At 41.6% G+C, this 26,828-nt stretch overlaps 5 protein-coding genes and 1 long non-coding RNA gene across 10 annotated transcripts; 2 read left to right on the forward strand and 4 right to left on the reverse strand.

The window, feature by feature from the left end:
- Window positions 1–1,894: 1,894 nt before the first annotated feature.
- On the reverse strand, window positions 1,895–7,947 carry LOC124340786 (vitellogenin-1-like). The gene is made up of 14 exons (XM_046793438.1): window positions 7,856–7,947; window positions 7,759–7,782; window positions 7,552–7,700; window positions 7,326–7,481; window positions 7,094–7,261; window positions 6,785–7,027; window positions 6,465–6,724; window positions 6,160–6,396; window positions 5,927–6,095; window positions 5,469–5,858; window positions 5,183–5,406; window positions 4,896–5,109; window positions 2,324–4,831; window positions 1,895–2,238 (listed from the first exon to the last, which is right to left on the reverse strand). The coding sequence occupies exons 1-14, from the start codon at window positions 7,878–7,880 to the stop codon at window positions 2,119–2,121; spliced, it is 4,887 nt and encodes a 1,628-aa protein (XP_046649394.1). The 5' UTR covers window positions 7,881–7,947; the 3' UTR covers window positions 1,895–2,118.
- A 1,044-nt stretch (window positions 7,948–8,991) lies between these two features.
- Window positions 8,992–11,809, forward strand: LOC124341079 (ionotropic receptor 93a-like). 4 transcript variants are annotated; one of them, XM_046794000.1, is made up of 10 exons: window positions 8,992–9,420; window positions 9,476–9,856; window positions 9,924–10,027; window positions 10,095–10,176; window positions 10,249–10,407; window positions 10,471–10,630; window positions 10,686–10,906; window positions 10,969–11,094; window positions 11,174–11,322; window positions 11,395–11,809. In XM_046794000.1, exons 2-10 carry the CDS (start codon window positions 9,710–9,712, stop codon window positions 11,660–11,662), a joined length of 1,416 nt encoding a protein of 471 aa, XP_046649956.1. In that variant the 5' UTR covers window positions 8,992–9,420; window positions 9,476–9,709; the 3' UTR covers window positions 11,663–11,809. The 4 variants fall into 4 exon arrangements, with proteins under 4 accessions (XP_046649956.1, XP_046649955.1, XP_046649957.1 ...); XM_046793999.1 differs by having other exon boundaries at window positions 9,544–9,856; XM_046794001.1 differs by having other exon boundaries at window positions 8,994–9,420; window positions 9,763–9,856.
- Window positions 11,737–16,107, reverse strand: LOC124340854 (peroxidase-like). The gene is made up of 16 exons (XM_046793589.1): window positions 15,760–16,107; window positions 15,053–15,693; window positions 14,708–14,981; window positions 14,426–14,646; window positions 14,307–14,352; window positions 14,142–14,237; window positions 14,042–14,073; window positions 13,779–13,975; window positions 13,482–13,707; window positions 13,070–13,415; window positions 12,847–13,003; window positions 12,703–12,787; window positions 12,556–12,644; window positions 12,291–12,489; window positions 12,124–12,226; window positions 11,737–12,056 (listed from the first exon to the last, which is right to left on the reverse strand). The coding sequence occupies exons 2-16, from the start codon at window positions 15,687–15,689 to the stop codon at window positions 11,972–11,974; spliced, it is 2,793 nt and encodes a 930-aa protein (XP_046649545.1). The 5' UTR covers window positions 15,690–15,693; window positions 15,760–16,107; the 3' UTR covers window positions 11,737–11,971.
- Window positions 16,108–16,131: 24 nt separating this feature from the next.
- Window positions 16,132–18,348, reverse strand: LOC124341569. Its single transcript, XR_006918481.1, has 4 exons — window positions 18,140–18,348; window positions 17,861–17,964; window positions 17,490–17,662; window positions 16,132–16,736 (listed from the first exon to the last, which is right to left on the reverse strand). It is a non-coding gene; the product is annotated as an uncharacterized LOC124341569 (long non-coding RNA).
- A 948-nt stretch (window positions 18,349–19,296) lies between these two features.
- LOC124340840 (glutamate [NMDA] receptor subunit 1-like) lies at window positions 19,297–23,565 on the forward strand. Of its 2 annotated transcripts, none has more exons than XM_046793568.1 (13): window positions 19,297–19,389; window positions 19,481–19,647; window positions 19,714–19,811; window positions 19,884–20,037; window positions 20,112–20,587; window positions 20,662–20,926; window positions 21,109–21,627; window positions 21,702–21,828; window positions 21,906–22,162; window positions 22,227–22,384; window positions 22,457–22,629; window positions 22,694–22,947; window positions 23,019–23,565. In XM_046793568.1, the coding sequence occupies exons 2-13, from the start codon at window positions 19,501–19,503 to the stop codon at window positions 23,436–23,438; spliced, it is 3,048 nt and encodes a 1,015-aa protein (XP_046649524.1). In that variant the 5' UTR covers window positions 19,297–19,389; window positions 19,481–19,500; the 3' UTR covers window positions 23,439–23,565. The 2 variants fall into 2 exon arrangements, with proteins under 2 accessions (XP_046649524.1, XP_046649525.1); XM_046793569.1 differs by having other exon boundaries at window positions 19,499–19,647.
- Window positions 23,566–24,773: 1,208 nt separating this feature from the next.
- Window positions 24,774–25,660, reverse strand: LOC124341419. Its single transcript, XM_046794519.1, has 2 exons — window positions 24,925–25,660; window positions 24,774–24,856 (listed from the first exon to the last, which is right to left on the reverse strand). Exons 1-2 carry the CDS (start codon window positions 25,234–25,236, stop codon window positions 24,785–24,787), a joined length of 384 nt encoding a protein of 127 aa, XP_046650475.1. The 5' UTR covers window positions 25,237–25,660; the 3' UTR covers window positions 24,774–24,784.
- Window positions 25,661–26,828: the final 1,168 nt, after the last annotated feature.

Raw genomic sequence — 26,828 nt, forward strand, 5'->3', positions numbered from 1 at the left:
AAATTTCCAGCCGACATGTTTGTCACCATTTACGTTAAACGGCGCTATTTTACACGTTGAACAAGTAATTTTAGGCTGTTCGCTTTCATGATTGTCAATCGTCCATTTAATAGACGGTAAATCCCACGTATCACGAAGTTTGCTTTTTGAAATCCAATTGAATAAGTATTCCTGTAACGATTTTCCCTTTCGTCTTATCACGCGTGTAGTATTTTGTGTTTCTTCAAGTGTTCCTTCTAACGTAACGTTTGTCATATCACTTTGGCCTTCTGAAACATTTGCACGACTTACGACTCGCATCACAGAATCTATGGGAAGAACATTAGTAGGGCTAACTTCTTGTAATCCTCCATTCACAGGCATATCAGCCAAGCCATCAGCACTGTTATTTTTTTTTCTCCCTGACTCTGATGAACTGAAGGTAGACACTCTCTTTCTTTTGCGTCCTGATGACGGTAAAATGTCATAGGAAAAGTTTTCTTGACTGCGCGCTGTTATTTTTTGAGCAGTGTCAACAACATCAGCAATTAAAGCTTTTTCTCCTGGCAAAAAACTAAACTTCGAAGGAATTTTTGCAAACATTTCTCCAAAAATGCTGACTCTCTCAGCTTCGGGTAAGTCAGCAACGTAATCTATATCAGCAAGGATTGTTCTTACAAAATGTTCTAATTCAGCACAATCGGGATTTATTCGAGCCAAAGTACGAAAAGAACTATAACCGAGCTTTAATAATATGCACTTGATTTTTGGGGTAACATTTATGTCAAATTCTGTATGCAGAATAGAAAAAACACAGTTTTCCCCCATTTTCGTCACTCTTGGCACTAGATCGAAGATACAGGTGTTCAGAACCGCACGACAAAGTAGTCTACATTCAACTGAAACAAACCAAATATGCGAAAATTCTACTTTTTTTCCGAAAAGATTCATTTTTTTCACTTTTTTCACTTTTTTTTCACTTTTTTACCTCTTACTTCTCAAAGTGACGAAAAATAAATTTTTTGTCGCCACTTCCCCTTTTTTTTTCATTTGGACTATATCATATTGGGGCGTTTCAAGCATCTTTTTCTTCTCTTTTATTTGTAGAACTGATTCCCGCGCATCAAATTTTTTCATTTTCTAGTCCTTTTTTGAGTGTCGAACCCCTCGTCTGGAACTGCCGATTGTGTCGCTATTTTCTTTTTTTCTCTTCGTTTCTTGTTTTTGGTAATTTTTAAGACTATGTACAATATATACCACAGTAATATATCGGAAAGTTTAGTGGGATGTCGATATTGAATCATCAAAACTTCAATAGATTGGGGCCGTTCACATATGACGTCACGGGCCGAGGGGGGGGAGGGGGGTTCACCTTGTATGACGAATAGTGACGAGGGGGGTAGGGGGGGTATTCACAGTGGGACGTCACAAGGCACTACACAAGCGCCACCAAGTGGGATATGTTGGCAACTTCCTAAATTTCTTTTAGTTTTTTGGATCGTTAGAGCAAAGTGATTGTCAGCACCTCGTTTGCTTGACCAATTAAGAAAATAATGAACAACATTGTGTTCTGTATTAAAAACTACAGAAAATACAGAAAATAAAGAATTTTTAGTGGCTCAAACAATTTTTAAAAAGGGAGGGGGGTATCTGACTTTGTGACGTCATATTAGAGGGGGGGTATACCTACTGTGATGAATTGTGACAAAGGGGGGAGGGGGGTGTAAAATCGTCAAAAAGTCCGTGACGTCATATGTGAACGGCCCCATTCGCGTATAGATACACAACGAAGACTTGCAAGTTGCAAACATTTCGGTATCGGTGACACTGCACTGCCCTGAATAGTAATTTTCTGTGTAGGGTAATTCTAAGACTTACTATTGTTAAATTCTAACCAAAGTATTTTGTACATTAATGCATTACCCATATTTTATATTTTCACGTCAAAAACAAAAGCAAACCATTTATACAAATTTGGCGCCTTGATTGTTTTGAGGGGTTTCTATAAACTGATCTGACATTGACAGTTAACTACTACAAGGTTTCATAACAAAGCCACTAAGAGAGCATCATAGTAAAGCATTACAAGTGCATAATGCTTACAGGGATAATCAGTTATGAATTGTCACAAAGGTCTTCTTACATGGTCCAATCAGGTAGCTGAGCGTGGAATTGTTGGTCGATCGACTTGCAAGCCTCCGTCTCCTTCTTCAGACGACGGGACCAGTCGTTGGTGGTGCAGCTCTTACCGGCTTTCAGCTGTTTTGAAAAAAAAAAAAAAAATGCATTTAATAGAGTAAAAAAAAATATAAATATAAATATTTTTGTGGCATTATAAATCTACCTTAAAGCTGGTGGCCATGAGTTCACCAGAAGAAACGGCGCAACGTTGGGGAGTCATGAATTCACCAACGATTTCTTGGTTGAAATCGCCGCACATACCGCAAGCATGACCTTGTAGATACTTGGGAGCCGATAGTTCAACGTGAGATCCCTGGACCTTGATCGACATCCAGTTCCAGTTATAGTTCCAGGACGAGCCCCAGTTCCAGTTCCAACTTCTGATCTCCATAACGAGACCGGTAGAAATCGGGTAGATAACAGCCTTAATTTCCTTGGTGCCAGGAACGCGGATCTCAACACGGCTCTCGGTTTCCCAGTCCTTGTAAGCAGATTTGGCTCCGTTGATCATAATCCAGCCGGAAGGATCGAGTTCAATAGTATCCTTTCCGTAGATGACGGTGACAATCTTTTGTCCTTCGCTACCATGTCGGGCGGTAACGACGAATTTGCTGTCTTTGCTGCAGTCAGTCAACAAGACGTGGGGGCACTCGTCAATGGTGTAGTTGTAGCTAGCTTTGTCGTAAGTGTGGACGGCATCGGGTCCAACGTAACACTTGGCATCGGAAACACCACCTGTGGTCAAGGTGGTAGCGTCACGGATGAAATTGCTACCGGCGTTCAACGGATAGAAGATGTTTGAAAAGTTATAAGTCAAAGGAGAGAAGCGAGCCCATTCGTTGTGAGAATCTTCACGTCGGACATTCCAGGCCACCAAGGTTTCAGTGGGACGGACAAAGGTCATGTTGCTGTCTCCGGTGTGAGGATCACGTTTGATGGTCCAGCTAGCGCGGTTGGCAGGGTTGGATTCTCCTTGGATGTGCTTGACGGTGAATGGGTACATTTTGTGGTTGATCCATTGACGGGCAGTGTTGATCCAGTAAGTGGCGGCAGGAGACAAGTTGTCTGCGGACTCGGCACTCAACTCGTAGTTGTTGTAAGTATGATCCATGCGGCGAGCTTCAGTGCAAGCAGGGCTTCCGTACATGAATCCGGCGGCCATATCTTTCTGACACTGTTGACCGGCAGGGCTGTACATGGCGGCCTGAGCAGCCTCTTCGTCGCGGAAGGCCTTGGCAGTGAAACGAATCTTGGATTTATCGCATTTTTCTCCGAAAGCGATCTTTTCTTCGTCTTCCAAATGCAGGACATCCTTGCTGAAGCCGTAAGTTGGAGGCTTGTTCCAATTACGGACGGCTGTGTAACAGACAGAGTAGTCGAATTCCTTAGCAGCGGGAGCATTGGAACTGTCAGAAGTGTACTTTTCGATTTGGATATCGGTGAAGTCCTTAGTGTACCAGGCATCCTTAGACATTCCAACAATGGTGTTGAATTGGATGAAAGATCCATCCTTCTGTTCAGCAACCACTCCGGCCCTGATGAGCTGAGCATTACCACTTTCCAGGTTCTTGAAGAGACGTCCAAGAACTGGGCGGAATTCAGGGCTGATGGGGCTGGAAGAGATTATTTCGGCTTCTGAAGGAGTCTTCCATTGGCTGGATCCCGATTCGTGAACCCAGGTATTTTGGCTAGACTTGGTGGCGTACTGGTATTGGAAAGTGGTCGAAACAGAGCGGGCGCGGGTACCAGATGGCTCGTAACGCAGGACGTACTTGCGAGCTTGAAGTTCCTGGGGAACGAAGCCGAGGTTGGAATAACCGTTGATGTCCCATTTTTGGAACCATTGCCACCAAGACCATTTGTCAGAATGGGTTAGCTCGGTCTTCTCAATGAGCTTGACATTAACGCCAAAACGATCACCCAGAGGGAGTTCACGCTGGATGGGTTTGTTGACGCTGACAAGATGGGTAGCATCATGTTCCAGAGTAGGCGTGGCGCTGTCGGTCCATCCGCGAGTGACAGTGTATGGCTTGACGTGGTAGTAGAGGAGATCAGTGACTTTGGAGCCAGGAATCCAGGTGACCTTAATCGTGCCCGGGGATTTGTAGCTAAAGGTCATCTCTCTGGGCGGGCGGGAATCGACGCGGACGTCAACTCCGGAAGCGATGTATTTGCCGTTGAGGGGAAGATCAACACGAATCTCGGAAGTCAGCTTCCAGCTCAATTCAGCGTTAATGTCGGACTTGATACCGCCCTTGCCGTCACCTTTCACGATGCCTTGCATGGAGACAAGGATGGGCAGAGTAGCCAAGAAGCGCATGGGCAGACCCATTTCGGTAGGGTAGCGGACGTTGTATTCAGCCAACATGCGGTATTTGTTAACGCTGACCTGGTAAGGTTGGTTTTGGTACTTCATGGCCTCGGCCATCCAAGTCGGGATGTCTTTCTCTAACTTCTCCAAGTTGATGAAACGGTTGATGGAGCCCATCAGGTTGATGTGCAAAAGTCCGGCGCGTTTGTCGGCAGGACGAGGAGTGGCGTTGAGCTCTTCCCAAATTCCCTTGACAGCTTCAAACTTCTCACGAACGCCTTCTTTGGGAGACATCATGCCGTAAAGTTTGCCGAAAATGTTTTGCCAGACTTCAGACATGTTGTAGTTCCACAAGTAAACCTGTAATGTTAATAAATCTGTGATTTAGTCTGACTATGTTTCAACTCAAAGCATTTATAATTACGCTAAGTGCTTCAGAAGAGAAGGGGCCGAGCTGATAGTAATAACGGTTAGCCAAATAGATGGGCCATTGCTCGGTAGCAACGCGATAGCTGGGAGTGTGCATCATAACGGCGATGCCTTCATCCAAATGGCTGGAACGGATATCAGCAAAAGAGTAAGGAAGGCCGAAAGGAGCGGACTTTAGCATGGGCCAGGCAACTTTAGCTTTCTTGATCCTGCAATTCGTAAAATTATGAACAATAATTAAAATATGTTATTTTTTAATCAAGAGCTTAAAAGTGGTATTACAATTGCTGCAAAAGAGGAGTAGAAGCCGGAATTCTGGTCAACGATTCGATCAGGCTGTTGGTGAAAGTGGCCATTTGTTGGCTAGGTTCGTACCAGGTCATGCTGGCGAACTTCTGCCACCAGGTTTGGGGAGCGTTTGACATCAACAGGAGACCCAAGGAAGCCATACGGACCTCAGGGCGCTCAGAAACACTGCTGGCCAAACTTGCCAAGATGGGGTGGACCTTTACGAATTTAACAAAAGTTTGCATTAAAATCCCTGGAAATATTTTTACTGGAATCAAACCTTTTCGGGAACAGTGAAAACAACTCGGTGGAGAGAAAGAATGGCGCGAACACGCTCGGCGGTGTCATCGAATTTGCCTGGAGTTCCACGGATGATGGGCAGCAGTACAGGAACGATTTCCTCGAGACCCAAAGATCCGAAGGCGGACAAGGCAACGATGCGTTCAACGGAGCTCTGACTGGACTCGAGTTCCTTGGTGAGCCAAGGTAAGAATTCATCGATGATGACGGTGTCCTTGCTGTCGCAGAAGTTGCCCATGGCGGAAATGGGGAAGCGCTTGGAGGCCGCGAAACGAGAACCACAGGCGGCGTTCATCAAATCAGCAACAGTCATCATAGTGCTGTGCAACATAGCTCTGTCGGATTGAACGGGGGCAGATTTCAACAAGTTCTGAATGACAAAATGAATGAGTGGATTAATCGGTGCAGCTTGATTGATTTTATCCAATAAAATCTTACGATCAATTCATGAAGGAGCTCGCGAGTGGGGGTCTTGGCAAAGTAGCCGATAGCGGCCAAAGCCCAGGTGGCCTTAGCTCCGGTAATCTGTTCGGTCTCAATCCATTCCTTGACTAACATGATAGCGGGGTTGCTGCCAGACTGGACGACGCAGTCAACAAACAAACCCCTGCAAATAACAATTATTGGTTAGAAGTCAATGAAACAAACATTTCTGTTCATCCTTTTCTTACATGGTGACCCAATCCATAGCTTTAACTTCTTGCCACAAGGACTTTAATTCGTCAAAAGAAAACATGGGCAGAACGCGACCAATAACGGCCAAACGTTCCAAGTTGTCCTTCTCTGAATCGGGTCTCTCTTGGAGATCCCTTGTGACAACGCGGAGGGCATCAATGATGTTCTTGCGAACGACTGAAATGGGGAATGGGCTCTTCCAGTAAGCATCCACCAGGTTGGGCTGGGCGGGGCTGTGAAATAAAAACAAATTCAATTTTCTGTCTGATAGCCATAAATGTCTAAATACAAATAGACTTACGTTCCATCTTCAGTCCATTGCTTAAAGTCACCCCAGACGTAAGAAAGGGTTTTGTATTTCTTGGGAGATGACGGAGCTGCGAACCAGGACCTGATGGCCTCCTTCTTTTCAAAGGACCATTTGGTGATGACAGAGTTGAGCAATTCATCGGTCTTGGTGGCGAAGGGCTGAACCCACACATCGCTGAAACCGTTAGCATGAACCATAAGTAGATCGGACCAGGATTTACCGCAAGCAACGTATCTGGCCATAGTTGTGCGCTGTCAATGAAAAATTGCTATTAAAAACCGAACCATTTGCGTAATATTAACCATTTTTACATGCATGAAGTCTTCGCAGTTGCCTTTGCCAAACTCGCAGCTGTGGGAAGCAGGAGTAGCCGAAGCCCAGGCGGGGTTGGTCTTGCAGCGGTTGAAGTCCTTAGTCTTGACAATTTTGTAGACGGGCTTGTCCTGGCAAACGGCGTCCCAAGAGCCCATTTTGTAGGCCTCCATTGTGTAGACCTGAGCCCAGGGCAGGCGTTCAATGTCGTAGATAGTGCTGCAGTCACCACTCAAGGAGTCCTATAAACGACATTGATTTATGCAAAATTTCTACACGATATAGTCTAAATGAGTTTAGTGAAATACCTCAGAGACGGTGAAAGTTGCGCTTTGACCTTCCCAAATACCTTCCCAGTTAACAGAAGGGCCTTCATGACGGACACCTGTGATATCCAATTGCCACTGGCTGGCGATGCTTTTCTTGATGTTGACGATCCACAAAGGCTCATCTTCACCCATTTGAATTCCAGTGATCTACAGACAAGTGAATGTTTCAATAATAATGCTTAATTCTCGATTTTTAACCAAGTTAACTAACCGATCCTTTATTGTGAGAGATCACAAAAGGAGCGCTGAGGATTTCTGGGCTGGGGATTTTGTCCTCTTCTCCATCAATCATTTCAGGACCTCCTCCACCAATCTCGAAAGCATCTCCAAGGTAGTTTCCATGGCGCCTTAAGCTATTCTCAGTCATCTGAATACGAAATTTAAGTCATAATGTCAGTTCAAGCACTACAAGAGAAAAACGTGATGTGAAAAATTACCTTAACGACGATGGTGTTCGCATCAATGTTTTGTACGATGACGCGGCTTTGCATTTCAATCACAGCATTCTGCTGAGGCTTCATTTTGTAAATGCCAACCATAGAGCGTCCAACGTAATTATACACGTACTGATTACCCGTTTCCCATCCTAAAAAAGTTTAATGTCTTGAATGAAATAGAAAATGACATAGAAAATGAATTCTTACCCCATGTCAGGCACAGAAGCGCCGCTGGATTGCATAAAATAAAACAAATTAGGACTGACTATAAAAACACTTATTCCAAACAAAACATTTAACTTACACAGGACTAGAAGAATCTTGACCATTTTCTCGTCTGCGACCAAGCTCCTTTAACAAGCAGCTCGTGATTTAATGGCGTTTAGCTGCGTCTTTTATACATTGACTCAAACGAAGCGGAACAAGATAATGCGCATTGACCCACCCACTTTTCACATTTGAAATCGAAACGTTATAAACAATCAACACACGATGGATTCAGGATGCTGATTCTGCACTGGATGTATATACAATTTGTTTAGAGTAGGAGGGTAAAGGTCAGCTCAGATTTTATTTTAACAGATGGTGTGTATATTTCTATATGTGTGGAAAGTTTCAAATGTCGTTTGTCGTTATAAGTCGAATGAATGCCCTTTCCTGTGTGTACGTGCGCGGATAATGTAAACCAACAATTTTGCGAAGTTGTCATAATTTTGTGATTGGTTTCCATTGCTCATCGAAATTTCTGTAATGTGATTCGATTCACACTGTTGTCCAGTTACAAATGTAAATAAACACTTGGCCGCTTGTTGACCTGTTATAAAGAAGCCTCTTTCATTAAGTAATGTGGATGGCTCTCGTATTTTCAAAATATTTCTGCAAATTTCACTTTCTGATTTTGTTGTACATAATGGAGAATAAAATTCTGCATTAAATATAACAGAAGTTTACACTCATATCAGTTGTCCATGCTCCATGCTGATCAAAACTGAACTAACCAGTCAACAACACTTTGGCTCAGCAACTATGGTAACTTGATAAAATCAAAGATCTTAAAAATGGATTTTAATAACAAACACATTCACCTAAACTTGAAATGTAAATAATCTCCTTGCTTGAATATTCTTTCATCACACTTGCATCAAGATCAACTTTCTTTCTCTGATAAAGTAGCCTATTCTTGGAAATGACGAAATGTATCGTTTTCGAGGTCATAAAGTAACTACACACTTCACTAAACTGCTAAAAGGAAACACCAAAGTGGATAAGAAATAAGAAATCAGCGACTTAAGCAATTATAGAACGGCTTTCAAGAATTCGGTGAATAGCTAATAACTATAACCATGTCAGTAAATGACCCCCATTTTCCTAAATCCCAGTGGTTGCAATATCACTGCACCCTTCCGTCTGTGCATTATTTAAGACATGATTATTTCAGAAATGATATTTGCCTAAAATTTAATCTCTTTAATTTTGACATTCAGATGGTAGATTTATCAACAATGTTTTCGTGTATGGCTTGTACTGATCTGTGGACCTTTAGAGCTGCTGTTCAAAGTTTAAACTCGTTCTATTTGTCGCTTGTCGGGTATTAACTAACATATTTGAATGGGAAAACTGGGCGTGTTGCCATGCGTACTAGCTGCGTAGTAACAAACTAATTTAACCTGACCATGCACAAATAATTGCTACATGCAAATGGATTAGAAGAAGAGAAACGCACTGAGTTGTTTGGTTTCTTCTTGTCCATGTCACCATGTTGCATAGGTCCACAAAATATTCATCAGTCGCAGATAATGACGTGAAGAAAGCCAACCTCGTTCCTAGTTGTGATTCCAAATAGCAAGATATAGACATATTGTAACACAGGTATACTTATGTTACTTTCGTTGTAACTTCTTTGAGAAATGTCGTCTCATTCCAGACACCGTCGCTAACTTATTTTCCCTCGGTACTTTTTTCGATTTTCTGTCGTCGAAACGCGCATGATAGAAAATTCAAGGGCGGATTGACTAATGGCTAACTTTAAAACAGAAGGTTTTTACCGCAATAGATTCTTCTCGAACATAAAAAGCCGACCACATGAACCAAAGTGTTGCTATACTAGCATGTTTGGCGCTGAAACGACTAACTAGAGAAAATACTCTGTGATATTTTTATGATGGGATACATTATTCTAATTTTGTTATCTTTAATTCCTCTTTTATTAAGATCAGTGCCGATCAAATTTCACGTTACCGGAAGCCCACTATTAGAAGAAAGACAGTTGCTGCACGGCCGCCAGTTGAGAGCTTCAGCTTTTAACGTATTTACAAATTAAAAAAAAAACTGAAAGAATTAAGATAACATTTTCTTTTGGATGTCATTTGCAGTTCATGCCATGTCTTTCCGCTACGAAAATGTCATCAGGAAATTACTCTTATTTTGGAATCTGCAATGATATTATTAAGTGGGTTTCTGAACATTTTCAAATGGAGTGAGTTAATCAGTTACAAATTCTAGAAATCCAAAACTGTGTAACCATTTCTATTGTATAACTAAAGGCTGATTTACGTGCCTGTCGACAACACGGATAGAGTCAAACTTGGCATAGTACCTGCGCTCATCAAGCAAATAGTGAAACAGGTTATATAGTGTATAAAGAAGTTTGGCTTGATTACCATTTCTGAAGAAATAATAAACCCGTTTGGTTTACAGGAAGTCGACGTTATCCCGTTCTCGTTCGTTCCCACGCCAGGTCTGTTGCTACAAATAGATTGCTCTATTCCGCTCACGGTGGAAGACTATTATTTATTACAGCCGTGGCCAAAGGAAGAGAGCCGCCTTACCGCTTGCATCAGACCCTTCTCTTTAAACGTATTAATTTTCCCTATTTCCTATTTTAACTACTTAAAAAAAGGTTATTTAACTTTATTTAAGGTTTGGATGTTATTCTTCTTTTCGGTAATCGCCATCATCGTTTTCATGGCTCTGCTGACTCATTATTACCATCAGTGGGGTACGGAAAGAAAGTCCAAGAGTTTCATGAACGATATTTACGATCACACTTTGTACACCATGACAATTATCGCCGGACAAGGTAAAAACGATAATGTTAATTCCGAAATGTTAAATCGATCCTGTTTTTCTCAAAGGGAATCACATATCTGCCAAAGCCAATATTTCACTGCGACTAGTGGCAGGTGTGTGGTGCCTGACGATGGTCGTCCTGGTAAACGCATATACTGGCACTTTAATGTCTTATTTAACTGTTCCCAAGCTGAGGCCGATAGTCAACACGCTGGAAGAATTGGCGGCCAGTAGCGAGACGAGAATGACGGTTGATTTTGAATTGGGCAAGGCTCGCATGTTTCTGGTAAATAAAAACTATTTCGTGAATACAACCAGATTGAAATAACCGGAAATTGCTTTCGACAGGAGGCCACCTCTGGCCCGAATAAAGTTATTGGCAATTCGCTTCGCAACAATCCACAGTTGTTAATCAAAGGAAACACTTTAGACGGAGTGAAAAATGTTTTACAGCGAGGCGCTACTTACTTTGCTGTGAGGCAAATCACAGCTCTCCCTTCCGTGTCGCCTACACATAAAAGCTTTTAACTTTCTCTTTCTTTTTTAAAAAAAGAATCATTTGCTCGTCAACTACTTCTTGGCGATGGACATGAAAAGCCATCAGGAATGTCGCATGACCTATTCGGATCCCATTCCGTTCGTCGAGTATTACTCACTGGGTTTACCCAAAGGCGGCCGACACAATTCCATCATCAATCACGAGTTAATATTACTTTTTCCAAAATAAACTTTGATTGATTCAACCTTTCATCGACTAGCAATTTCTCTACGCAGTTTGCAGTATTTGTGGGAAAACGGTTTAATTTCCCACTGGATGTTGCAGTACACGCCCAACGTCGACAAGTGCATGGTAGGTAAAATCAAACCCAGTGGAAAGATGACGTATTTGACTCTAACAGACCTGTCGAGCGCTTTTGCACTGCTCGGCATTGGAATTGGACTATCTGTTTTCGCGTTTGCGTTGGAAAGGATGGCGTTCACGAAATCAAATCGACGAAACAAGATCCGCCGTAAAGAGAAAATGCAATTTTACGGCCTCTGAATTCACGACGAAATGTAGTCGCTATAAAAATGGCTAGATTTATCCTAATGTAAGGCTATTCAACTAGTCCGATATCAAACGTTTAGTATTTTATAGCACTTTGTAGCCGGAAGGCATGGTATTCAATACACAACTATACTAAAAAGATCCCGGAATTCAAAGTAAAATTTTCTTAAATTCAAGCTTTACAACAAAATTAGAATTTTTAAAAATTTAATGTGATCTCAGATCTCACTCAAAACGAATTATGCAGATAAATTCTTTTAAAATAATGTCCAGCGACATTTTCTAATAAGGCACTTTGTTTTTTTAGTAAGGTTTCTCAAATTTCTCTTGCCACGGGAGAAGACTTACGCGCGGAATAGACGGAGATTCGCAACTCACGACCGGATTTCTGTGCGATAGAAATCAATGACGAATTAATCAAAGTCCAATTGACGTTCTTAAAGAAATATAGTTACATGGCGGATTCCGTTTTAAAGATTAAGGGCTGCGAGTGCAATACGTTGCTGTTGTCGCAAATAAGTCGGGCGAAACTGGTTTTGCGAATTTCGTTCAATTGTTCTACTTTCGAAAAAATTCAAAAATGACGTACCTCTCTGAAATCGATGTACATTAACAGTCATACCTTCGGAGAACGAGCCGGTCTGCTCAGCCAGATCGTAGAAGAAGCGATCACCTCGTTTCAGTCTCAAAAACTGATCGGCTACAATACACTGGAAAGTCGGGCCCATCGTGGCACCTTTCACTTTCCTCTCGGAAATGCCGGCGATGAAGAAATCAATATCGTCCACTGAATCGTAAAGTAGCTCGAATCGTTCAGCAATCTGTTACAAATAAAAAAAGTTTTAAATTAATTTTGAAATGATTTAATTTTTTAACAAATTACGTACCACGTCAGGAATAAAATTTTTCAGGTCGCTGAAATCTTTTGCAGGTTGTAGACCACATAGAGTACGGAAAGCATTGTAACCAGGAATACCTAGCCGCAAAAAAATAATCAGTTAAAATTGAATTGGATAATTGTGAAGCGCTTCTACCTCTTTCACGACCGCGTTGAATATTTAGGGATACTAAATCCAAACCGAATCCCTTGCCGGCTTCTTCAAACAAATGATTGGTAATCTAATAAAAGAAGCTTCGATGAAATTATCTGTACAGCTTTTTAATTGAATAAGAAATACCTCTTCGGTGAAATAATTGTCGAAATTCTGACTGGGCTGAGTAGCCAATCCGATAAGAAACTTTTCAAGATTTCCTGGCGTGTAAACTGTTTGCATTTTACTAAAGTGCTGACGTAAGAGTATCTGCACTTCCTTCTTCCTCCGCAGATTAGTTAGACTGAAACAAAGCATATCCGTCAAAATAGTTTTTTAATTTTATATATAGTTAAATAATTAAACCTACTCGTGTTTGCCCTGAACCATCGAGTGCCCGAAGCGAAAAGCGGCGGCCGAAAATTCGTTCAAAATGCTCGGATTTAAATGTTGGTCGTAGTCGTCACTAAAACCGCTTTGAAGTGGCAACAATCCAAGTTGCTGCATTTTGGCTCTGCCAATTACGATGGGCAGCCATTCGTTGTAGGTGATGTGCTGCATTTGAGCGATCAGAATGCGCCTGGAAACTTGGTAAAGACGCTCGTCTTCCCATTTTGGATTCAAATAGGCCAGCGCCGCCGCCAGTCTGTTGTGTTCACGCAAGAAAATCGTGTGAGTGACGGCCAAATTGGGCGTCTGATTTGGACGAGGATCGCCTAGAAATCAAAATTTAGTTGACATTAATAAATAATCATGTCCAATTATTCAGAATTAAAATATACCTGCTTTGAAGCATTTGACTTTAACTGGTACAGCTACTGCGGAAACTGGTTTCGATAAGGTGCAGTTAGTTTCCGTGTTATTGTCTGGTGGGAGCAAATCCAAGTGATGGTTCTGTTGTTGGTTCACTTTCAGGCCGCCTTTCACGAACGTCCGCAACTCGGCGGCCGCCGTATCGTCAGACCCGTAAACGTTGGATTGATCCAAAAAGTGGGTGTTGCCATTCATCTAAATGAGGATAATAAACTCGTATAAAGTGAATTTTTGTAATTCTAATCCAGTATTTCGGTTCGACTGACCTGCTCACCGTAACCCAAGCTGCAGTCACTTCTGGGTGCCGGAGTGGAGCGGACAAAGTTCATGCAAAGCTGGCCGAATTTGGAGAAAAACGGATCGTCGTTCGGGATCTTAATGGGCAGACATTGCGGATGGATTAGATCGGGGTTGGTCAATAATTTCCCGTCTTCCGTGCAGCACTGGATGGCCGCCGAGGATTCTAAATAGAATAGCAAGAAATTTAAAAATAAACCCGCTAAATAACTAAATTAATTTGTGTACATACTCGTTCGGAAGAGGTTAGTTAAGGACATGTCGCTAAACGATTCAAAATATAGAAATTAATAAGATTGCAATTTCTTTGAATTATTTTCAATTCAACTTACTGGTTGATAAACTGTCCGTATTGCATGACCCAGTGAGTTTCCGTAGCGGTGGGAGCGTCTTTATCCAAAACGACGGAAACGGACACCAATCGGGCGCTGCAATAAACCGCGATAAAAATTATTTGGCGTGACGGAACAAAAACTATAAAAAAAATTTCTTTTTACCTCGGAAGTTCGCCATTATTTTGAGCTCTTCTCGGCAGCCAAACACCTGAAAAATGGTTTGATATCTTTTACAAGGTGTCATTCATTTTTTAAACATTTTGTGGAGGGGTAGAAAATACCATCAGCGTAATCTGGGACAATGGCCCTCTGAAATGGAGTTCGGGACTGGCCCCAGAAGGTGCGCTTCAAGTTGTTACACGATCCATCCAGCTTCCGGAAGGGCGAGCGAAGGGTCCGCTCATCACAGACTGGAACGAGAGGGCAGGTTTTTGATAAAATTGTGTCCTTTAAGTAGAATTTGGATAAACCCACACTAGCCTCATCCGGAGTCAATCCGAATCTGATGGAAATAAATTTGAATTAAAAACTTTGACGTTTAGATTTTTAAATAAACTTCAAACCTTTTGGCGAGTTCTCTGGTGGTTTCTATAGCAGCCAGGGCTCCACGACTAAGATCTTGAGACTCTGTTGCCTTCTGAAAGAATTGCAAATGAGTGTAACTCGACGATCTCGGACGGACGGTGACGTTGTGAACGAGGAGATTCTTCTCCATTTCGTCCATTAATCTCAACTGGAACTGGCCAGCGTGAGCGGCTGAGTTCACAGAGTAACTGTCAATGCAAGGTCTCTCTATCTTGACGTTTTTCTTCACTAATTTGATGGCCACTCCACGACCTGTCAAACAAAATCAATTTTTAAAAAATGGAAAGCTGTTTATTGGAATTTAATTAAAATTATGCACGTACTGTTGTAGGGAAGATGAGGACAACAGATTCCCGGGTATCCATTGGACGCCAGTTTGCAAGCTGTTCCAGGAGTGGTGAGGACAACATCGTACCAAACGGCGCAATCTTTGGCCGGCTGACAATGCGACTCGTACCCAGCGATTTTCGGACAGCTGTAAGGAGATTTCTCTTCGTATTTGATGGGAATTTCAGGGTACTGATGGGCGTCTTTGGTAGGATGTAAAATCTCTTCTTTGTAAGAAGGCTTTCGGTTGCTTGGAGGGTAATAGGGGGGTTCAACATATCTGGGTAGCTCCCGGTGATGGTTCGGTTTCAATTCCGGATAGGCCGGCCAAGGGATTTCGGAATCGAAAGATGACGGTTTGAACGGATCTGATTGATGGAAGGCGTCAAATAAATGTTGAGGCTTTTGAATCTCAAAGCCGAGCCCGGAAGGATCGTATTTAACGTATCCCTCATCATAAAAAGAGCCTCTAGACGGATAACTGCGGTTGATTATTCTACCGGACGGACGTCTGATCTCACTGCTGGGCTCTAACCCTCGATGCTCTTTTTCTAGTTTCTCACTGCTGGCCACGGCATTGAATAGAAAGCCAATTGTAACAGCTGCCATCATCCACCGGGACACCATCTTCATTTCTCTAATAAATTTGTCATTATTTAAAGTAATTAAAAAAGATTGAAATTAAAAAATAACAAAAACTAACCTGATGTTTTATGGAGTTTAAACGTCAAGACTTTTTGGCAGTTTGGCACTAACGGTGTGTTCCGGCTTCTTACAACGACCAAATTGACGCTCTGTCGTGATCACGCTTCTCTTTTTGAGTACTTTTATACAGGGAGGGAGGGCCAGGTGCAATTGGCCGAAAGGGAAAAAGAGTTTCCCCCTCTCTCTACTCGCTAGACTTTTTTGAACTACTTCTTCTTTCCCGATTTTTACTTCAGGGCGTGTTGTATAGACGACAAACAAAAATCGCCGTGACACCTCGCTGTCGGTGCGGAAGCCGGAACGGAATCAATTGGCCGTGACGCTAACAAATTGTAGTCCAGCCGACGATGTATAATAAACCTGAAATATATAAAAGTCATGTTTGTCATTGCAGTTGATTTTGAATAAACAATCGATTTTGGTCGAATAAATTGTGATAAATTGCATATCATCAGTTGCCTGACCTAAAGGATATTATAATTATTTTATTATTTATTATTGTTGTTTTATATATTTGTCTCTCCCGAGCGATTGCAGCAGAGTTTCAAATTCGTCTGAGTAATGGGGAAAAGTGGGGCCCTTCCATTGATGTATGAATACATGTCGAGATAAAATATAAAGAGATGGGGTTTTCCAAGCCGCTATAAACAACTCAGATTCAGGTTGACTGTGATTTATTATTAGACAGTGTAGTAGCTACTAGTGAAATGAAAAGAAACTAAGAGAGAGAGTATACTGCTCTTACTTTAACGAAGCCTTTCAATCCGGCGAATGGGGAATCTTTAGAATATGTCAAACATGTTCTCATTTTCTCCGGCTGCTTTTTCTTTTATTTATACACATCACAGTCTTTCCCAACGAAAAGAAATGCGGGTGCAGCACAATAACACGAACGGAATTAATAATTCAATCAGACCTTATAGATTCGATCTCGGCGTAATGGGTGCTCCAAAACCAATCCAGGATCCGTTATTTCTATTTTAAGAAATTAATCAAGGCGGGGCGATCACGAGCACAGTGTTGAGGATGAAAATAAACAAACAGACAATCGAATTAACTCGATTAACAGGTTTTCCCATTTCATTTTCAAAGTTCTTTTCCAAGTTTCCCTTTTAAAATCTTTTAAAGAAAAAGAAAAAGCGAACTAATTGCTGATCGGGATATCAAGACTGCACACACAAAGAAGTGAGCAACTTTCTCCTGTTATGGCATTGACGTTTGGTGGGAGAATTCCCAGCACCGTCTTTTAAGCCCCTACCTTTAAGATTTTGATTTCTATTGTTCGCGTATTTTCCCCCTTGTTCAAATGGTTATTCAATTTTATTTTATATTTTTTTAACAGCTTTAGGCGTCTGTTTCGACAATAAAAACTATTGGCTTTATACACACATTGTTTCTTATTTTATTAACGATCCGAGTTTCATCTGAAATTTCCGTATATGAGGCAGTAACAATTTCTAGTTGCCTTTTGCTTGAAGTGTTTAAAGTTAAAATATTTTTCGAATATGATTGTTTATACCCACACGTTGAGTTGTTGGGTATTCAAAAACAGCTCAAATATGAGACTTTACTGAGTATTAATCTAAAACAAACAACCGTCAAGAGAAAACAGTCCTGGCAGTCAACCACCTAGCTCAGGAATAATTGTACTCCGTACTATGTAACGATTTAAAAATCAACGCTACCAAAAAAATTAAAAAAGGAAGAATAGATTATCATTTGTCCTACCTTTTGTGCCTGGGAAATACGGCTAGGCATCCACAATTGCTCCATCTGCTGAAAAGTTGAAGACACGACACGACACGAATGGAGGATAGAGGGGATTTAAAGAAAGAGGAAGAAGAGAGAACTCGACCGACATCGGTAGTTCCTCCAAATCAATCAGACGGGATGCTGTTTATCTAAATAACAAATGAAAAAATTGGTTACGAAACATAATTGACAGAAACAAGGAGAAGTTGAAAATGAGACTGTGCCCTAATTGTATATAAACAGAAGAATTTAAGGTTTGCATGTATGATACACAGCCTTTATGCAAGTCATGCATAATTAAAATATCTAGCAGGTCACAGGTTAACAAAAGCAATGAAAATCATTACCCAAGCGATGACATCACTGAGATTGTTGCTGTGGTGATGGGTAAATCCCAGCATAAGTGAAACTGGCATATTTTGTTGTCAAGATAGCTGGCTCAGCCTAAAATCTGAACAAAGAAAAAGGTTAAGGTGCAAACAAACTGCCATGTAGCGACAGGGGACTTAATTAATGAATAAATGCTATAGTCAGGAAACTACCATTTCACACATTTGGAACAGGTTATACTCTCTCTTCTATTAAAGCTCCCAAAATCATTCCATTTGTATTCCTAGTTTTATTACCTGCCAAACAGCATGGAGTTGAGAGCATGTGCCACGACACCAAATACATGCCAGATAGTTTACATGACGACCACATTATTGTAATTTACTGATTTTATCTGTTGCCCTATTTTTCGTGCAGCCACGTGTGAACGTGTCCAAACGAGTAATCGTTCCGTTTTCTCTGTAAACTGGAACTTCCGTCAGCTCGTCTTTTTTTTTTTTCTTAAGTGTGCAAGAAAACGACAGCAGACGACACTAATATTCTAATTAGCTTTAGATATCGATAGAAATTAATTATTTTAAAAACGATTCAAACAGTTTTCTCGAGATTATATTTTAACATCTAATAGTTCGTCACATACTATTACATTCTTGGCTTCCACGAGGGAATATAACTTTCACTTTTACTACGATCCATTCTTTTTTCTAGCGCAGTTTTGTTTTTTAATTGAATTAATCTCCGGCGTGTAGTTCATTTCTTCGACATTTGCATGCGTCGTGTGTCGAATTCTTGAAAGGATTCACGAGTCGCCGATGCTGTGTGATCTATATTTCATCCGGCTTCGATTTCCTGTCAAGTTCGATTGATATACCGCCGAGAAAAGAACGCTTTTATCTTACCACCAGCAGCAACCTCAGTCCCCCCCCCCCCCCCACTCGACGGATTTTCAAGTCTAATAAATACACACAGGACGTGCGCCAGCAGCATGTCGGGCAATCTCAGCGGAATTCTAAAAGATCCATGAATCAGCTGCAATTGCGTTCGTGTATTATTTTCTCCCAATAGGAAATATCCATCAAAATTGCCAGCTCTGTTATGAGAAAACATTTAAAAAGGAAATAACCAATCACACACAGTTATCAACTGGCCAAATAGGCTTTTATTTTTACAGAGTAGCCGAAAATGAGTACCTGTTATTAGGCTACAGAATGGAATATATTACCCAATAATTGTCTAGTATATTTTCTCTTATAGAGCTAGTTGAGTGGACAGTCTTCAGTTTCATCGGTGCCGTAGATATAAATTATATTATATGTATTATAGGCTACTACACTAGCAAGTAGTATAGTATCGATTGAGTAGGGAGTGGAGTCAAACCGAATGTCTAGTCCTGCGCACTAGTCCCGCTCTTTTGGCCGACATCCATCTCCAACATCTCTGGAGCTGCAGCTGCTCTGCAACTCGGATGTTACGTGTGTGTGCCAACCAAAATTGGAACAACTTTCTCCCAGGACCATTTCACACCCACCTCCACTTTTCAAATCAGGTATTTGAACAATTACATATTTGATCGTGTCACTTTTCATTAAATATTACATCTAAAACATCATGATTCGAATTGTTTGTTTGTTTCTAAGCCTTTATTTCATTTACAGTTATGGCGTTGGCTCGGTTGTGGTTGTGTCTGCTCATGGCCAGCTGGACCAGCATCACCACCAGCCAGGCGGCCAAGATCACCAATTTCACCATCGGTGCCGTGCTGAACGACGATCGACATGACACTCTCTTCCGCGAAGCAATTACTGTGAGTTATTATTATTATATTTTAATTATCACGTCAAATACCATTGAATTCATTATTTTTCATCAGGAATTGAATAGTGATTACACTTTACTTCCGGTCAACGCTACGTTGCACAGCGCTTCGATGCGGCTCGACCCCAATCCCATCCGCACCGCTTTGAAAATGTGAATTGTGCAGTTAAATCACATTAAATTCCTTCTAATTTGTCTAATCATTTAATTCAATCATCTGTACAGGTGCAATTACCTGATCGCCCAACAGGTGTACGCGGTGATTGTTTCCCATCCGGTCAAGGGCGACCTGTCGCCAGCCACCATTTCCTACACGGGCGGATTCTATCACATTCCCATCGTCGGAATCAGTTCCAGGGAGGCCGCCTTCTCCGACAAAGTATATCAATTAATAATGATTTAATAAATCAATCAAATATTATCTCAAAATTGTTTCTTTATTTATATTATTAGAACATTCACGTTTCATTCCTGAGGACGGTGGCGCCATACTTCCATCAGGCGGACGTGTGGGCGGCTCTGCTGCGCCACTTTCATTTCTGGCAGGTGATGGTCATCCACAGTGCGGATGTCGACGGCTATTCGCTGCTCAACCGACTGCAGACGCAATTTCAGAGCAACGACGACGACGGCGACCAGCGTGAAATCAAAATTGAATTGACCAAGGAATTCGCTCCGGCGGAATTGGAAGATTTCACCAAGGAATTGCAGGAGATGAGCGAGGGACAGTCGAGAGTTTACCTGGTCTACGCCAACGCCCAAGATGCGGCGATTATCTTCCGCGACGCCGCCAAATTCAATTTGACCGGAGCCGGACACATTTGGCTGGTGACGGAACAAGCGCTGGATGTCCCAGGTGTTCCCATCGGATCCCTAGGCCTCCAGCAGATGCACGCCGCCAACGAAGCGGCTCACATCCGCGACAGCTTGTATATAATCAACTTTAACTAAATAAAAAATTTTTAACTTCAATTAACTTTAATTTGAATTGAATTTAAAAAAGGTATCTGCTGTCATCGGCCCTGAGAGAAATGGAAGTGTCGGAACGTGACATGACGGAGCCGCCGCAGGATTGCAACAGCTCCGGGGCCATTTGGGAAACGGGTCGCATTTATTTCGAGTACATTAAGAAACAAGTTTTACTTAACGGACTGACGGGCAAAATCGCATTCGACGATAACGGCGACCGGCTTTTCTCCGAGTACGACATTGTCAATGTCGACCACCCAAATGGACGCACCAAAGTCGGCCAATACTTTTATTCAAAGGTTTAAATTTAAAATTAATTTTAATTCAATTAAAAAATATTATATTTTAAATTTTAATTCATTTAGAAAAAATTGAAATTTGAAATTTTTATTCAATTAAAAAATATTCAATTACAATTTTTAATTCAATTAAAAAATATTCAATTTAAAAAAAATTTTGATTTGATTCAAATTGAGTATAGTATCAGAGCGTTTTGAAATTGAGCGTCAACGACAGCGAAATCACATGGCCGGGCGGATTGCGCCACAAGCCGGAAGGATTTATAATTCCGACGTTCCTGAAAGTGATGACGATTGTGGAGCAGCCGTTCGTCTACGCCCGTCGAGTCAGCGACGCCAGCGGCGAATCTTGTCTGGCCGCCGACGGCGAAGTGGCCTGCCCGTGGTTCAACAACACGGCCGACTCTTCCGGCACGGATCGCTTCTACTGCTGCCGGGGCTACTGCATCGACCTGCTCAAAGAGCTGGCCCGGAAGAACAACTTCACTTACTCGCTGGCCCTGTCGCCCGACGGCCAGTTTGGCAGTCTGTCGCCCAAAAACGGGACGGGCAAAAAGGAGTGGAACGGACTGATTGGCGAATTGGTCAACGACCGGGCCGACATGATCGTCGCACCTCTGACCATCAATCCGGAACGGGCCCAAGTGATTGAATTCAGTAAACCCTTTAAATATCAAGGCATCACCATCCTGGAGAAAAAGGTTATTTTTTTAAATCAATCAAAAGTCATTTTAAAATTTGAAATGAATTAAATGAATTTGTGATGTAATAACAGCAACCGAAATCGTCGACTTTGGTGTCTTTCCTGCAACCGTTCAGAGACACTTTGTGGATCCTGGTGATGGTCTCGGTTCACGTTGTCGCCCTGGTCCTTTACCTCCTGGATCGATTTTCACCTTTCGGTATTTTTTAAAAATAATTAAAGTTTATGTCATATCAAATTTTAATTTTTAATTTTTTTTGTTGTTGCGACCAACAGGTCGATTCCGGTTGGCCAATGCGGAAAACACGGAGGAAGACGCTCTGAATTTGTCGTCGGCCATTTGGTTCGCCTGGGGGGTGCTGCTCAATTCCGGAATCGGCGAAGGAACTCCCAGGAGCTTTTCGGCCCGCGTCCTGGGCATGGTCTGGGCCGGATTCGCCATGATCATCGTGGCTTCTTACACGGCCAATTTGGCCGCTTTCCTCGTCCTGGATCGACCCAAAACCAGTCTCTCCGGAATCAACGACCCCAGGGTATATCAATTCAAATTCAATTCAATTTCATTGAATTTGAAATGGACGTCAATTGTTCTTACAGTTGAGGAATCCGATGGAGAATTTCACTTACGCCACGGTGAGGGGCTCGGCTGTCGACATGTACTTCCGCCGCCAGGTGGAATTGTCCAACATGTACCGGACCATGGAAGGAAATAATTACCCGACGGCCGAGGAAGCCATCGAGGCCGTCAAAGAAGGGTAATATACCATTCAATTCAATTTGATATCATCAAATCAAATCAAACTCAAATGTTTGTTTTATCAATAAAGGAAATTGAAGGCCTTCATATGGGACAGTTCACGACTGGAATTCGAAGCGGCCCAGGATTGCGATCTGGTGACGGCCGGAGAATTGTTTGGACGTTCCGGCTACGGCATTGGACTTCGCAAAGGTTCTCCGTGGACGGACGTCATTACTCTGTCCGTCCTGGACTTTCACGAAAGTAAATTCAAGCGGAGGAAATTCGATCAAATGTTTTTCTTCAAATGTTGTTTGATGTACCATAGGAGGATTCATGGAGGATCTTGACGAGCGCTGGATTAAATTGGGGAGCGGCCAGCAGTGCGAGCACGACGAAAAGACGCCGGCCACTTTGGGACTGAAGAACATGGCCGGCGTTTTCATTTTGGTGGCGGCCGGAATCGTCTGCGGAGTCGGATTGATTTTCATCGAGATCATGTACAAACGACACCAAATCCGTCGCCAGAGGCGCATGGAACTGGCCAGACACGTCACCGACAAATGGCGCACCATGGTCGAGGTAGCCTATACATCTCTATCAATTCCAATTCTTTTTTAAAATGAATTCAAATGAATCAAATCAAAAAATAGAAACGGAAGAATTTGCGGATGGCCCTGGAGACTCAACGATCCCGTCTCAAGTCCAACGGCAAAGTCAACGACATGGGCGGACAGATAACCAACCGACGAGTGGGCGGAGTCGGCGGCAATAAATTGGCGGCAATTTCAAATGTGGCCAGCAGCACTAGAGCCATAACTAGCAACGCCAGCAGCACTGCCGACGGGCCATTATCGACCCTGACGCCCGGCAACATGATGGAAATGCAGTACTACAATCCGTCAGCTGCGGGCGGGGCTACCGGATTGTTGCCCGTCGGCATTCCCAGCGGTGGAGGTGGTGGCGGCAATCGCCGGAGTAAATGGAGCCGAGGTTCCAGCGTCGAAGTGTCCGATCAGCAACCGGCCGTCGTCTGCGGTCGATCCGGTTTGTACGTCGATTTCACCGTTTGATGTTTTATTGGCCGTCATTTATGTTTTTTTTTTAAATGCATTTATCTAATTATATATTTGTATGCAGACGATTAGAGTTAAATATGATATGAATTACAATACGACATAATATACAAGATCGACATAATCCATTTTAATTATACCTTTTGACCTTTCATTAGAAATTGCAGTTAAGCCGATTAATAGACTTTCTCTATAAATCTTCTCATTCCCTGTTATTTGTTGGTTATATATGACGACATATTGGTGGGGGGGGGGGAATCATCAATTCAATAGAAGCTGGAAAGGTCAACTCGACGATCTGATGTCAGCATATAGTGAATTTACATAACTCCACGCGATAAGTTATTGGCTACACATGTATATGCAAACGGAATCGTCGAATTATCATGGCCGTTGTTGTATACGTACAGTCTGATGACATATGCAAATAACGCTGCTACTGCTGGTTGTTCTAATTATTCCGGCGAATTAGCGAGATGTTTCGATCGATGTTATAATGATCAAACGGCAACAGCATCACAGTATAATATATATAGAAACAGCATATTATAATTGAGAGAGAGAACAGAGCTGCTTTGGCTTCATCAGCGATACCACAGATGCAGCTGTTGTATATTTTTGGTTTGAGTTTGAGCATATGGAAAAGGAGATTACATACGTCCTACAGCAATTATTATTTACAAAGAATGTGATTCCATCCTTGCCAATTGCTGACGTTAGATGGCTTATGAATGTGCAACTTCGGCATTTCAGATGTATATATAACATCCGACCGGGTGTTGTTTGATCTCTTGCGTAAGGAACCCGTCAGCAGGAAATGAACGAATATATAATAGCCTAACGCGCTGAGAAGTGAACTGTATTCTTCTAATTTTATTTTTAAATTGATAACCTTTTGATTAATTACCAAAGGTCATCCCCAACACCTCGATATACTGGCTATCATACACAGCAGCGGTAGAATACTTACCTTAACATACTTTAGTGGGCCAGGATTACTTACAAGACGAAACTACTTACGAGCTTAACATACTTAAATAGTTTTTTCATACTTACATTTTGTAAGTAACGAGTAAGCATGTAAGTATGTGCCTCCAACATACTTACTTGAATAAAAGAAATGCCCTCTGTAAGAATCGAACACGGGTCTCCCGCATCACAGTCAGATGCTGATCCGCTGTGCCATTCTAGATTTGTTTTTTCTAATTAAATAACCGTAAATTATCAACGGGGGGGGGGGGGGGGTTAGGACTTATAGATTTTATGTCCAAACATCATATTCAATTTTCTCTCTTAAAGCGGCGAGCATGTGCCCTTATTCATTTTTTTTTCACAAAAATGATTTACAGGAAAGCTGCTTTAAACTCGATACTACCAGTTCCTTCAGTAGATATAAATAGGGCAGCAAGTTTTTCCTACAATTAATGAAAAAAAGTAGTTAGATTCCTTAAACAAGTAGTTTACATGTATTCTAGAGTTCTACCTGAACGATGGCCATATTTCTTGAATAATGCTCATGGATGGACTGAGAAACAAAGAGCAGGGCCTCGTAGGTCAGGAAATATCTTTGTCGCAACATAAGATAGCAAGCCAGCTTCCCATTCAAATTCACTAAACGCAGCACCATGAGTGAAAAGGAGGGATTCAATTTCACGATGAGCAGCAGGAACCAAATTTTGCTGGCCAAAATGTTGGGGTTGTTGTTCGTGATCAAAATCATGCCTATCTTCAGCTGATGATTGTTCAAGACCAGCCCTGACGCCATCAGTTGTGTTACTACTAGCAACAACCACATCTTCAATGGACGTGGGATCACTAGCCTCGTCGACTAACAAGTTGAATCCAGTAGTCGATATATATAGGCTAAGCTCAATCAAATTTCAAAAGTGAGCAAAAGTACAAGTACAAAGTACAAGTATCTTATTAGCTGTTTAAGTATGTATACGACGAAAATAAGTATGAAAAATAGGTATAAGTATGTTCGTCCAATATACTTACAAATTTACAATACTTACAAATAGTTGAACATACTTACAACTCCCTAAACTACTTGATATTTAAAAAAGATAGTGCTTGCAAGTATGAAAATGAGTTGTAAGTACGTTAAAAAATATTTCAAGTAGGAAATTTTCCAAATTAAGTATGAAAAAAGCCCTACTTGACAAATTCAGTACTTTTAACCTACTAACATACTGGAAATTAAGTATGCTACCGCTGCTGTGTAAAGCAAACAAAATAAGAGAATCATTTTCTATCGAAACCCCTTGATGATGCCGGAGTGTGAACTGTGAAACATCAATAAAAACTGAGAAATGAATATTATATTATAAGGCGCCAGCATTATAAAGGAGCGACCCGTTCGTGCAACTCATTAAACATACCTACCATCCGCACGCGGCAGGAAATATATCTAAATATCTTATATATATCCTACGCGCAGCACATGTGCATCTATTACAAATTCTCTGTCGAGCTGCTATTGTGTAGATATAGAACAAACAAAAATGCTGCTGGGTGTATAGCGTCAATCGAAAGCGCAGCAAACATTATTGACGTCATCAGCATCAGCAGAATACGTCTTTGTACACCATTTGCAAACGGAGAGAGGGACGAATGTACATACATACAGATCATCAAAAGACTACGTAAAAGCATATCCTATATAAAAGCAGAATCATTATAGTCCAAGTTGCATACGCGTTAGCCGGCGTTAGCCAGGTACCGCTTCAACAAATGATTCAACATTTCAAAGTAGTTCTATATATACCACGATTGAAGATCTTTTCCAGATGATCAAGAGATGTGTATAGATGTTTAATTAAATGACATGACTGCAGCATTTGTATCAATTGTTGAATTGAGCTGAATGTCGATTGTATTTATAGCTGTACACAAGCGAATGAATGCTGCGCGGGATATATACTATCTACGATGGGAGTCACGTATTTCTATCCAACGATTCGTTCGTGATGATATTGAGCATTTTTTTCCCAATTGAGCAGAGTGTTCTCTCTATGCACTTTCCCCTTTGTGTTTATAATTCTCCACATTTTCGGGATATGATAGCAGTTTGTCCCTATCTCCTTTTTCTGATGACGATGACACGACTTTGAGCCACGATTTCAAACTGATTAATCATATATTCACGACCCTGGTTTTCGTGAATTCATTTCAATAAATTGAATATCTCAAATCTTATATTTGCTCCAGCTTTTTTCTTTTATTATCTTTATATTCATCGGCGAGCTCTGCATTAGCATATCTAATGTAGACCATTTCGGCTATATAGATATAAAGCCACGAAGAAATATATATACATCTCAATAGACCTTTTTTTTAGATTATATTCTGCACGCGGACATCATCGCGCGGCGCGCGGGGGTACAT

This window comes from Daphnia pulicaria, chromosome 5 (genome assembly GCF_021234035.1).
Source record: "Daphnia pulicaria isolate SC F1-1A chromosome 5, SC_F0-13Bv2, whole genome shotgun sequence".
In the NCBI taxonomy this organism is placed as follows: Eukaryota; Metazoa; Arthropoda; class Branchiopoda; order Diplostraca; family Daphniidae; genus Daphnia; species Daphnia pulicaria.

Coding starts and splice junctions, on each gene's coding strand:
- LOC124340786 (XM_046793438.1), bottom strand. CDS start 7,880: ATGGTCAAGATTCTTCTAGTCCTGT. Junction 6,725..6,784: donor ACTGCGAAGACTTCATGCAT/GTAAAAATGGTT, acceptor TTTCATTGACAG/CGCACAACTATGGCCAGATA. Junction 4,832..4,895: donor TCTCTTCTGAAGCACTTAGC/GTAATTATAAAT, acceptor TTAACATTACAG/GTTTACTTGTGGAACTACAA.
- LOC124341079 (XM_046794000.1), top strand. CDS start 9,710: ATGATGGGATACATTATTCTAATTTTGTTATCTTTAATTCCTCTTTTA. Junction 10,408..10,470: donor TCAGACCCTTCTCTTTAAAC/GTATTAATTTTC, acceptor ACTTTATTTAAG/GTTTGGATGTTATTCTTCTT. Junction 10,907..10,968: donor GCAAGGCTCGCATGTTTCTG/GTAAATAAAAAC, acceptor TGCTTTCGACAG/GAGGCCACCTCTGGCCCGAA.
- LOC124340854 (XM_046793589.1), bottom strand. CDS start 15,689: ATGAAGATGGTGTCCCGGTGGATGATGGCAGCTGTTACAATTGGCTTT. Junction 14,982..15,052: donor TCCTCATCTTCCCTACAACA/GTACGTGCATAA, acceptor TTTGTTTGACAG/GTCGTGGAGTGGCCATCAAA. Junction 14,074..14,141: donor TACGGACAGTTTATCAACCA/GTAAGTTGAATT, acceptor TGAATCGTTTAG/CGACATGTCCTTAACTAACC.
- LOC124340840 (XM_046793568.1), top strand. CDS start 19,501: ATGGCGTTGGCTCGGTTGTGGTTGTGTCTGCTCATGGCCAGCTGGACC. Junction 21,829..21,905: donor GGATCGATTTTCACCTTTCG/GTATTTTTTAAA, acceptor TGCGACCAACAG/GTCGATTCCGGTTGGCCAAT. Junction 22,630..22,693: donor CGTCCTGGACTTTCACGAAA/GTAAATTCAAGC, acceptor GATGTACCATAG/GAGGATTCATGGAGGATCTT.
- LOC124341419 (XM_046794519.1), bottom strand. CDS start 25,236: ATGTGGTTGTTGCTAGTAGTAACACAACTGATGGCGTCAGGGCTGGTC. Junction 24,857..24,924: donor GAAATATGGCCATCGTTCAG/GTAGAACTCTAG, acceptor CATTAATTGTAG/GAAAAACTTGCTGCCCTATT.